Source organism: Trichechus manatus, unplaced genomic scaffold, assembly GCF_000243295.1.
Source record: "Trichechus manatus latirostris isolate Lorelei unplaced genomic scaffold, TriManLat1.0 scaffold00250, whole genome shotgun sequence".
In the NCBI taxonomy this organism is placed as follows: Eukaryota; Metazoa; Chordata; class Mammalia; order Sirenia; family Trichechidae; genus Trichechus; species Trichechus manatus.
The window spans coordinates 2,274,316-2,286,695 of NW_004444186.1; the positions used below are offsets into that span (position 1 = coordinate 2,274,316).

Below are 12,380 nucleotides of genomic sequence, written 5' to 3' on the forward strand. Positions count from 1 at the left end.
CCTCCCCGGGCAGTGGCGCGCGGCCGCGGGGCGGAATCTGGGTCAGCCGCGGGCTGGGGGGACCTTCCGCGGTCAGTCTGGGGGGCAGTGAGCGGGCGTGGGGAAGGGACGTGGGGCGGACTCCCCTCTTTCCCCGCGAAGGGAGGAGGACCCCGGCTTTCACACGGCGAAGGAACGCCATTCGGTGTGTGGTGGCGTAGCGGCCGCAACTCCGAACCGGATCCTGGAGACGGTGTCGCCCAACTCAACAGATGGGTCGTAGTAGCTCTGTGCCGTCAAGGGGGGCTCGGCGAAACCCGAGGATGCGCTCCGGTCCCGTCGCCTCAGTTAAAGAGACGGCTGGGGAGGGGCCACGTGAGGCGGGGTCGTCAGCTTTCGGGGGGCGGGCGGGAGGTGTTCCCGCCTCCTCGGCGCGGGCGCCCCTCGGCCTCACGCAGCCCTGCCCGCCCCGGGCGGAGGCGCGGGGGGAACGCGGCCTGGCAGGGGACCCCTTTTTCCGTGGGGGGTCCGCGCACGGTGTGGGGTTTCCCGCGGCCCGCGAGGAGCCGTGGACTCCAGGTTTCCCCGCAGAGTGTCAAGAGCCTTGCCAGCGCGCGGCCCCTGACATGCTCCAAGCCCTAGAATTGGGATACGCCTGTGCACCTAGAGGATGAGTAGGGTTCTGGCCGTTGGGCCACTGCGTGCCGAGTGGGAACTGAGATATTTTTATACTTTTTTTCGGTCTTTCCCTGAAATTGGTAGGGGGCGGGGAGGAGGAAACAGTCGCCGCTCTCAGGGTCATTCCAGAGAGAACCTGAAGTTTTCTACCATGGACCCTTTAGGGGCTTCAGGGAAAAGCAAAATCAAGCTCAGAAGCTGTCTTTCAGAAGCGCACTTTCAGAATGTTTTTTTATGTCTAGACTTGGAAAAGTGGATTTGCCTCCCACCCCCCATTCTTTTCCAGAGTCATTTCCTTGCTGCGTTGCCAGTTTTGGGGAATGCAGGAGAGAGTGCTTTTTTGCAGACTCTTCCTCTGCTGTGGTGTACTAACGGTCTCTTAACATCTGTAAAGCTCTTTACAAAGCACTTTTCATGTTTGTTATTTACTTTACTCTTGTATTGTTCTAGAATCCAAATTAGCAAACGAAGTCTCAGAGCAGTGAAGTGATTTGCTTAAGTGGCAGAAGTGGTTTTCTGACACCAGATCTAGTAGCCCTCCCACCCCTCAGCTAGACTGGGCACAGCTCTGCCACATGCTAACTGTGACCCTAGGCCAACCGTCCTTATCCTCTCTGGGCCTTGGTTTCCTCATCTCTGAGTGGGCGATCAGGATGCTTCCTCTGCTGACTGAGATAATTATGTCAAAGTCATATTCAAATAGGCAAGGTGGCGTTACGTGTTGCTAATTTTTAGCCCTTAGAATACCTCAAACATTCTTGCATTGGGGACATAGACCAGGGTCTCCTGCCACCTCACGTCCATTCGGCCCTCACCAGGAAGCTTTGTCCCTATAACTTTGACCTAATAGGGCATCCAGCCCTCCTTTCCCCTCCAAGAATGGAGAGAAGTCCACAAAATGCTAGCAGGATGATAGGGAGAAATAACATTTTGTCAAGGATGTAATGGTCTGGCTGATACTGTTTGGCCTCATTATTAGAACAAATAACACACAAAAGCTGGGCTGTTGCAGAAGGGTAACAAGGTTGTTGTTTTTTGAAGTTTGATGGCATTTATTACCTAAAGATGAGGGAGGTGAAAACTGAACGAATGAATAATACTCTTTCCTCTCTTCTCCCTGCTGTTAGAGCAGCTTACTTGAATCCTTTCCCAGTAGCCCAGGTGTCCCCTCGCTGCGCAAATATAGGCCCTGATGTTGAGGGTTGTTCTCAAACACTGATAGGGTCAGAAGCAGGTTTTACCGTGGGACCTTTTTCAAAGTTTTAGGGGTTTGAAGCAGATGGTGAACTTCTTGGTTGAAGTTTAAATTTAAAAAGTTGACTCTAGTGATGACTTCGGACAGGTTTTTTTTTTTTTTTTTGATTTTTTGAGAAGTGAAAAGGGTCTGTGTAAGGGGATTGGTGGTAAGGGGATTCACATTTCTAGAGTGTCAGGACCCAGGTCAATGGCTAACGAGACTGCAAACTAAATAAAGTGTCACTGATGTGTCTCCTCTTACAGGTGACAGAGTTAGTCCTTGATAATTGCCGGTGTGTCAATGGGGAAATTGAGGGCCTGAATGATACTTTTAAAGAACTAGAGTCTCTCAGTATGGCTGATGTGGAACTAAGTTCACTGGCCAGACTTCCCAGCTTAAACAAACTTCGAAAGGTAAGTTGGCTGTAGGTGTGAAAGCATCCTGGACTGTTTGGTCTAGTTTTGGCTAAATGAAACAACTGTCTGCCAACAGATGAGAAGTTTCTAAGTTTCTAGAGATAAAAGCATTATATAGGATTTTGGAATCAGCTCTAGTATTGCTTTTACAAATTTAAATTTAATAGTGGAATCTCTTTATGACACGGATTTGGATTTAGCATCTACCAAAGGTTTTTCTCTGAAGCATAAAATCCAAACGTAAGACAACTGGAACCAAACCTGGGTTGGGAGCCCATTCTGCAGGGATTCTGGTGTATTATTTGGGGGATCTAGGTGGGAATTGAGAAGTTAACGACCTGTAGCATCAGTCGCTTGAAGCCAGAGAGAAGAATGACAGTTGTTTGTGTCTTTAAATTGTTATGTTTTCTTTGACCCATCCGAAGCCTTCACCATTCTTTGTTTTCTCCGCGTGTTGAATATGTAGTTAGAACTTAGTAACAACAGTATTTCCGGAGGCTTGGAAGTCCTGGCGGAGAAATGTCCAAATCTTACCTACCTCAATCTGAGTGGAAACAAAATCAAAGATCTCAGTACAGTAGAAGCTCTGGTAAGTGGGAAAGGTTTTGTTTCTGGATTTGCTTGTTTTGGTTGAAATTTCTGAGATATGTTGTATTTTCTCTGATTAATTTCTGTTTAACTCTTGAAACATCTGAATTTCTGTATATGTTGTGATCTAGCCAGTTGCTGTGTTCTTTTCCTTTCAGATAAAACATCCAGATAAATTTTCAATCAGGGAGAAAGTTATCATCAACTTCAGGAGATGAATATCTGTTTTTTAAGTTTCAATTATTTTCTTAACTTCTATTCCTTTTCCCTCCTTCTCACTTATTTTTTGTTATTACTTGTTCCCTGGTATAAGGGAAGGAAAAGGAAATAAAGTGAAATTGTGAAAATTATTGCTCTGATTTTTATAAAAAAGGGTGGGAGGAGGTTGGAAATAAACTTGTCTGTGGATTGAAAGTAACCGTAATATTCTCATTGCCTCTTTATGCATAAATTCACATGGCAAAAATGTATTGAGCGTTCACTATAAGTGAGGCACTAAGCCAGGTGCTGGAGATACAACAGTGAACAAACAAAGTTCCTACTCTTGTGGAGTTTCCATGCCAGGGGCTGTGCTTGATATAATAATTCCTCCTCATAAAATTCTACAAATCCAAAAATTATCCTCTTGATTTCCAATATATATTTTCTGGTTCAGGAATTTAAAAAATAACATGATATTTTATGTCTAAAATGTACGTTTTAACTTTACTTTTACAGCAAAATCTGAAAAATTTGAAAAGTCTTGACTTGTTTAACTGTGAGATCACAAACCTGGAAGATTATAGAGAAAGTATTTTTGAGCTGCTGCAGCAAATTACGTACTTGGATGGATTTGATCAGGAGGATAACGAAGCGCCTGACGCATCTGACGAGGAGGATGACGATGGTAATCACTCGTAACACTCATGAATGTGTCATAACTGTAGCCTCCACTCTAGCCACGCAGATTGATTGGACCTCGAGGTTTAGGTGTGAAAAAAAAAATAAACAAGATGCTAGTAAGACAAGAAAAATTAAAAAACCCACAGCACTTGTCCTGTGTTTCTTCTGTCAGACTTCTGAGTGTATCAGGGAATTTAATAATAATTATAATACCAAACTCCATGAATTTTTACATTCATATACTCTCATGTAACCATCACACAGTAAAAGTGGTAACTTTTAATAAAGTGCTTTTAAAAAAGAGCCATGGCAGCGTTATTCATGATAGCCAAAAAGTGGAAACAATTCAGATTAGTGGATAAACAAATGGGATATATCCACAAAATGGAATATTACATGGAATGTTATTCAGCCATAAAAGGGAGTCAAGTAATGATATTTGCTGAACATGTCTAAACTTTGAAAACATTTTTTCTGAGTGAAAGAAGCCAGACACAAAAGGACAGATATTGTATGATTTCTTATTTTTATCCGATGTGCAAAATAGGCCACTTCATAGGAACAGAAGGTAGACCAGTGGTTGCTGGGGGCTGGCAGAGGGGAAAGGAAGACAGCTAATAGGTGTGCAGTTTCTGGGGGGATGAGAAGTGTTCTGGAATTAGACAGTGAACGTCCACTTCTTGATAAATAGATGACTAACAGATCAGATGACAAAATAACTGTTACTAAAAAAATTCAAAGAGAATGACTTCAAATTTTGTAATGGGGCACTGCTTGTTACTGTTGGCTGAAAAGTTTTTTACTGTAAAAAATTTGATGGATCAACAGTATATAAAACGATGGAATGATGGACAAGCAGGTTTTGAAGTACAAAGTAAAAGGAACTTGACAGCGTAGAATATTCTGATGAAAACCTACACGTTGGAAAAATATCGGTGTCTAGAAACCGCATTTCTCAAGTCGTAAATATGAACATCATAAAAGGGAAATTTTTAACGACAGTCACTCTGAGATACTTTCTACCTATCAGCATAAGAGTTTGAAGTGATTGGGGCAAGGGTAAAGGATCTACATACCGGCAAAAACATTCACCCGACCATTTGCTCATCTTTTAAAATATTTTTAAAGATGGAGACGAAGATGATGAGGATGAAGAAGATGAAGCTGGTCCGCCTGAAGGATATGAGGAGGAGGAGGAGGACGACGACGAGGAGGACGAGGAGGAGGACGATGAAGCAGGCTCAGAACTTGGAGAGGGTGAAGAGGAAGTGGGCCTCTCATACTTGATGAAAGAAGAAATCCAGGTGAATAGACCCTGTTTATCTCCACTGAAAATCTGAGAATTGTTACTTAGGTGTGCATGTGTTTGTCTGCCTGTCTTTCCCCACCCCACACTGTATCCAAATAATCATAAACACTTATTGATTTTTCCCTCTTGAATATTTTTTAAATCCATTCTGCCCTCAGTGGCATGGTGTGGTGGAAACATTTTGCAAAGATTTCTCAGCCTCAGTTTCCATATTTCTAAAATTGAGATTATAATACCAACCTCAGGATTGTTGTAAGGATTTAATAATAACCATTTACATTCAATTTAAATATATGTAAAGTAGTTCAAGAAAACTTAAGTTTCTTCCCTCGATCTATCTCTTCTTCTTTTGTGGTAGCCTCATAAGTGGGCTCTCTGAATTCAGGCATCACCGCTAGGTGTACTCTGAGCAAGGTCACCTGGGTCATCAGCAGCAGCCAGCTTGGGACACTTTAATGTTTCCCTGTCGCCACCAAGATCTTCGGCGAGGCAGACAAGGCCTTTCTTTATGTGTCTGCTGTTCTGGCCTAGCCTCATCTCCCTTAATACCAGATTAAATTGTTGCCTGTCACGCCGAGCTATTCTTGCATTTCTCACTCCATCTGAAATGATTTTCTACCCACTCAGTCGGATGAGCTTTATTCTCTTTCTTTTAATTGAGGTAAGCATAAATACAGCGAAGCGTGTAAAGTGCACTAATTTTACGTACAGCTTCGTTAATTTTACGTATGTATACACTCGTGTAACCACCACCGAATCGTGCTAGTAAACTCTTATTTATCTTTAAAAACTCAGACTCTGGAGTTGCCTCATTATTAAAGCTGTCTGTGATTTAGGGGATCAGTCTTTCCCCTGTTACCTTTGAGCCTTGATGAGGCTTCTGTTGGCTGAAGGCACTGTGTTTATTTGGCCGCCTCCTACTGTGTGGGCAAGAGCAATCCCTCTTTGTATCTCAGCGTCTAGTACACTGCCTGGCACAGCGGGCTTTCGGGAAATCAGTGGACTTGAACAAATGATCGTTAGCCCCTGGGAGTTTAGATAAGGTGTTTTCTCCTAATGTTAAATTATTGAGTTTTAGAACTTAGTGTTTCTATGATTAAAAATATCTCTTATTTAGACTAGAAATTATTAGTATTTTTGTGTGTTCATTGAATGACTTTTACATTGGTTGGAAAGATAGTATCATTGATCGACGATAATTTTTCTCGGCTGCTGTAGGAAACTAGTGTAGGAAAAAAAAGGGCTTCTACTCGTTTGGGGTCTTAGTGAGGCCGGCGCCAGATCAGAAGGAAGAGGGGACTTGAAATATTCACTGAGAAGGTCAGCTTGTTGAGTTACACCAACGTACAACTTGAATGTACCTCCTCTAAGGTTTTCATTTACTAAAATAATGGATTCCTGTTCTTTGGCGTTCAGTGTTTTGTTTTTTCTGCCAGCCATTCTTCCTTGAGTTTAAGAAGTATTCACTAATTTAAAAATGATTTTTCGCTAACTGCAGATGTTTAGGTTTATCATTCCATTGAGTATTGGGACATATTAGCTAAAACTGACATTGTCAAATATAGGGCAAGAATTTCCAGGATAATACGTACAACATTTAAGTCAGCGGAGGGGTCAGCAGGGACCAGGAGAAGTTTTGATTCATAATGGGATGATTTGGGTGATGAAAGTGGAGTCTTGTTTTTAGAAGCTAAGTGCCAGGAGAAGCTTCAGAGACTATTGGTGTGGAAAAGGAGAGGAAAAGGAAATAGAGATCATAGTCGGTAGCTGTTTTTTGTTTGAGGCTTTTTATTTCTTCCTATTTCAGCTGCTCTTCATAGACAAGGAATTAATACGTATAAAGTACAGTATATTTCATTAAAAATGAAGACGGACGTTTTAGAAGAACTGGGAATTATGGCATTCTTGTAGTACTCAAAGGTCCCTAGGGGGCACAGATGGTGTGTACTCGGTCGCTAATCTAAAGGTTGGTGGTTCGAACCCACCCAGCAATGCCATGGAAGAAAGGCCTAGCAGTCTGCTTCCGTGAAGATCACAGCCAAGAAAACCCGCTGGAGCGGTTCTACTCTGCAACATATAGGATCACTATGAGTCAAATCAACTCAACAGCAACGGGTTTTGTAATACTCATGGCACAAATGGGGAAAGGTTTTATGTCTGACTAATAAGAAAAAGAGCGTAGTCTTTGCTAAACACTCTGGTGGAAGCTGAATTTTTATTGATAGTATTGTTTAATGGATGATTAGGGAAAAAAAAGAAAAAAACGTGAATCAATTAATCTAATCCTGTTTTGGTTAAAACAACATCCAGAGAAATTACTAGCTTTTTAGATCTGGGCTTTCATAAACTTCAAGGAATAAGCACGATTAGTATCTCAAATTAAAAAAAAAAATTAAATATCCTCTTTTATTATTCCTTGCAGATAGGAGAAGTTTAAAATACGTGTCCCTCTCTCTTTCTCTCTTTTCTTCCCTCCCTCCCTCCCTCCCTTTCCTTCACTCTTCTCTCCTCACCCTCTTCTCTTCCTTTCTTTTCTTCAGTTTAAGGCTGCTGGTTCTCCTGCTCTTTATTGTGGCTTCTTTTTATACTATTTGCAATCACATCGATTCCTTTTGCTCCTTGTAAGTTGCTGGTGTCGGGTGTGGAGGTGCTTTATGTGTTTGAATTGACTACATAAGAATGAGTTTTGATGTAACAATCTTTCTTCTCAGGGGATTATGGCTAATGCTGGAAAATTAGGTTCTGTTTAATATTTCTAGATACAAATGGGGCTATAGAGACCATGAAAAGAGTGGATTGTCCACATTTTCCCTGACTACCCAGTATGGTTCTTGATGTTCACGATTGGTTGCATCATTTTTGAGAAGCAGTAAACGTTTGTGGGCTGGAGACTCTAGATTGGTTCAGTTTTCAAACATATCTGGAACTCAGCCGTTTGGAACATAGCCAAGAACAAGGCAGTTAAGTGTAAAGGGCTTCTGAGAAGCCAAAATATAAATGATAAAAGACATTTTATTCGTAGGAGAGTATCCAAGCAGTTATTCTAAACCTATTTTCTCTTTTATGTTCAATTATCTGATACGTTCATTGATCTATTTTCTGATTCCATAGCAGATTAAAATTGGAATAGTAACTGACTACAAAAGAGAAGGCATAAAAACTAGGAAAAGACACAACTCAAAGTAAAGGTCAGGGTCGTTTTCAAAAGGAGACAACCATCCTACAGATGTGAATAGGTTCTGAGAGAATCAGCGTGTACTGATATGATACAATGTTCATGATCAAAATGGTGACCATGGTATGCAAGAAAAAGGTCAGCATAAAACAGTAGACGAGTGTAGTGCATTTGAGAGATGTGTATTCCAATTGGCTAGAGTCAGTTTTTTAAATAAAGTTATGACGCGTGAAGGCCGTACTTAAATATTAGCTCTCCGGAACCACTCATCCCACAAGAGTTATAGCTCAAGTTCTGTTGTAGTTTTTATTAACCTTCGCTATTCTGATGTGTCGCTTTTTAGATGTGGAAGGAACTTATAAATCTTTTAGACTAATACTCCTTTTATTGATAGGAAATGAGGTCCAGAGAGATAAAACGACTTTTTCAACACAGAACTGTTTTGGAGCTAGGGTTCAGGTAATTTCTCCCTCGATGTACAAAGTGAAGAGCCTGTTTCTGAAATAGTCTGAAGTTGCTCTGTCCACTGTGATAGCCACTGGTTCTTCAGTGGTACTGGTCATGTTGCAGATACTCAGTAGCCACCTGTGGCTGGAGGTTAAATGCATTGGACAGCACAGATAGAGAGCGTTTCCATCATGGTAGAAGGTTATCTTGGACAGTGCTGATTGAAAGCATAACTTATTTTTATGAACTCAGGATTTAGTTGGGTTTTAAGAAGGACTTAGGTAAGTTCGGCAGGGATCCTCAGAACACAGAGTGACTGTAAGTCTCTTTGCTGTTGCTGGGGTGTGTTACCTGCCAAGCAGTGAAAAATCCACGTCACAGCTTATTTATTCTCAAACTGAATATTTGAATTTCAAGGATGAAGATGATGATGATGACTATGTTGAAGAAGGAGAGGAAGAGGCAGAAGAGGGTGAGTTACATTAGTCATTTTAAAAAGCCTAAAATTAAAGTCTAGCTATTATTCATGGACTTTAAAAGAATGATTCTATAATCCAATTATTATTATAACTTAAAGTGTGGTATGTTTCGTAGTGTGCCTTGAAAGGTAGAAAACCTTTTTTAAAGAGTAAATTTCTCAGATAATTCATGAATTCCATTCAAAAAATTAAACCGCTTGTAACATTTATTTTTAAAATGGGAATGAAAGATGATGGAACCCTAAGCTCAGTTTCTCATTTTTTTAGAGTGTTTCCTTTAGGAGAGGATGAGGCTTTGCCCGTAAGAGAAGAGCAGCTGACCCCACATGGCGCCTGGGTTAGATTTGCCCTCTGGGGACTCTTCCTGCCTAGGTCTTTCTAACTAATTTTTAGAATTTACTAACACTTCTGTTGAGTCTAACCCTTAGTTTCTTGATCCGTACTTCATAATTTGGCCACAAGGGTGCACAGAAAGCCGTCAGTATTGATGGATTTCTAGGTCTGTTGAGTCTGTTCAATATATTGAAATTGAAAGAAGCTCAGAGAGGAAACGTAATCTACAGTTTTCTTATGCCATTACCTTTTCACTAATACAGATTCAAAACTTTGTGACTTAACACATGGTCTTTTGTTAGAATTAAGTATTCGACAACACTCCTTCTGCTGCTCTTTCAGAGGAGGAAGGTCTTCGAGGGGAGAAGAGGAAACGAGACGCTGACGATGATGGAGAAGACTAGATGGTTCTGAGAGCAGATTTCCTAATTCTCGTGGGCCGGCGACAGTGCCGGCGCCGGCTGCGTTTCCTCATGTACGATAGCTGTCCGAAAATAACGTGTAGCTTTTTACAGAAAAAGTGTGGTTTTACTATTTTTGCCTTTTTATCATTCCAAGTAAGATTAGTCTGTTAATGCTCATATTGTACGTAGAGAAAAATCTCATGGACCCCTCCCCCAATTTGTGAAACTCCCTAGAAATTTATTTGGAATCTTAATTTTTCTAATTCAGGCTCACTGCATTAGTCATTTTTAGCCCCTAATTAAAACGTGATAGCTTTTACACAGCTATAGTATAGTGCATTTCATTCATAAGGTTTTAAAGTTATTTATAAACTAACGAAATCACAGTTGGCTGTGATACGAAATGACAGTAGTCTCTTGAATGATGAGTTGGTTATTTTTTTAGAGATGACCCAGAGATCTTTGGTTTGAAGGCAGTGACATTTTTTTTGCTTTGGATATTTGGGCGCTTCTTTGTCACAAGAGTTACCTGGAAAGTAGAAGTAGAATAGTAAAGGCTGTATCCAGCAATAGAGTTCATGGAGTTTGTGGAGACTTCTAAACCTCTTTAAGCCAGGTGGCTGGTAAGATTTTATTTTTGAAGGAAAAATTGCTTCTAGTAAGTTCAGAGCCATGCGGGTGAACGCTTTCTTCTTCGGGCTGCAGATCCTAACATGCGAGAGGTCGTTTGTTTTTAGGTAATGTGTTCTTTTTCCTCCCAGCAATTCCTTTAGGATCGCCTCTCTTTCTCGTTTCCCTCCCCTCCCTCTGTGTCAAAAAAAAAAAGTTGGCTATCCAGGAAAACCTTTAGTCTTATACCTCAACCACCTTTTCAGACCTGAGTAGGTTTTAAACAAGCTAAGTAAGAGAAATTGAGTATTTTCTCAGCTACAAATGTTATCATCCTTGTAGTCTTGTGCAACGGCCTCTGCATACTATAAATCTCTTTTGGTTGACAACATGTACAGACGATACTAGTAGATAAAGAAAAGAAGCAAGGGAGGCTTTGGGAAGCGGCCTTATTGTTTCTCAAAAGTCAGAACAATTGCCTGTTGATAATTAATGAGACATTCAAGTCAGTATTTTTAAGTTGGCCTCCCAAATGATTTGGATACCACTGTACAAAATATTTTTAGTTTTCCTGAATAGAACCTTTTTTCTTCCCATAGTAACAAAGGATTATTAGATATTACGACATTTGATTGGGGTCTACTAGGCAGTTGGCAAAATATTTGGAACTTAAAATTAAGATTTGTTTTCAAATAGATGGCCATTAAAAGTAGAAAAATATTTGGGATAAGTGTGAGTGTGCCTGTATGCCTTTCCTTGTATGGCTACTAAAAAATATAATGAGCAGACAAGTGTATATCCCTTTTTATCATGGAGGCTCTTGCTTTTTTAATCTTGGCTATCTAAATTTCCTTCTCTTTTGAATATTTGCAAAATGTTTTAAAGTTAATGTCAGCAAATTAATTGACATTACTCTTCCATACTGGGACACACTTAAATTACTTAGTACTTCTTTAGTTTAAAATGTATGAGTTTTGAGTTTTAAAGTAAAAATTATGAAGTTATTTGTAGAGAAACTAAAAAGTCACACAACTGACTGAAATGAAATCTTGGGATCAGTTTAGTGGGGGGATTGGAATCCCCGAAAGACTAACATTTTACCGCTTTTTAATAACGGAAATGCCCTGTTTTAGTCCCTGGGAATTCTCAGCACATAGTATGCCAGGTTATAAATTAGTTATTTTTAAAATTAAATCTATATATTGACTTTCTTATCAATCATCTTACTGTGCAATCAAAAGTAGAGTTCTTTGGTTTGAAAACAACACTTAGAGCCTCCAGATAACTTTTAAAACTTATTTAGCTTTGTGGGTGGTATTTTCATGCAAATAAGTAAGGGTGGGTTTTATATTTTGTAGCAGTTTTTGGTCCTATTTTAATGCTCTTTGTATGGCAGTATGTATATAGTGTGTTCCTCAAGAATCTCTCTTTAAAAAACTTTGAAGTTAATACTTTTGTGCACCTGTGTTTTAAATAAAGCCATGACAGTGTTCAAACAAACAAACAATGCAGTACTCCCGGTCATTCTTCTATTGTTTCTGACTGTTCCTTGTTTTTTCTGTGACTACTGTAACTTAAAGTTTTTGAAACTGAATTGCTTCAAATAAATTGAAGATTTGTTATAATGATTAGTTTCAGTGTATGACATTCACTTTTTCAACACCATTGGGGGCTTTGAAAGTCTTTTTAAAAACAGAATCAGTTTGAAAGTGAACTTACTCAAATGCTTGGATGTGATATGAGGCATTATGGTTTAACAGCTTAACTTTGTCATCTGCCTTATTTTTTCAAAGAAGCAGAAAAAATTCTGGATTCACTTAATTTTCCTTCTGGAATTGCAAACT

At 40.1% G+C, this 12,380-nt stretch overlaps 1 protein-coding gene across 3 annotated transcripts in view; it reads left to right on the forward strand.

The window, feature by feature from the left end:
* The window catches only part of ANP32E (acidic nuclear phosphoprotein 32 family member E), a 12,949-nt gene extending 788 nt beyond the window's left edge, over positions 1-12,161 (forward strand). The window contains exons 1-7 of one of the 3 annotated variants that reach the window (XM_023724581.1): positions 507-653; positions 2,158-2,307; positions 2,777-2,899; positions 3,616-3,784; positions 4,909-5,084; positions 9,129-9,183; positions 9,866-12,161. In XM_023724581.1, the coding sequence (XP_023580349.1) occupies positions 2,248-2,307; positions 2,777-2,899; positions 3,616-3,784; positions 4,909-5,084; positions 9,129-9,183; positions 9,866-9,927 (645 nt within the window). In that variant the 5' untranslated portion in view covers positions 507-653; positions 2,158-2,247 and the 3' untranslated portion in view covers positions 9,928-12,161. Of the gene's footprint in view, positions 1-506; positions 654-2,157; positions 2,308-2,776; positions 2,900-3,615; positions 3,785-4,908; positions 5,085-9,128; positions 9,184-9,865 lie in introns of those variants that run through there. The other 2 variants (XM_004389592.2, XM_012559469.2) reach the window with 2 other exon arrangements.
* The last annotated feature ends 219 nt before the right edge of the window (positions 12,162-12,380 follow it).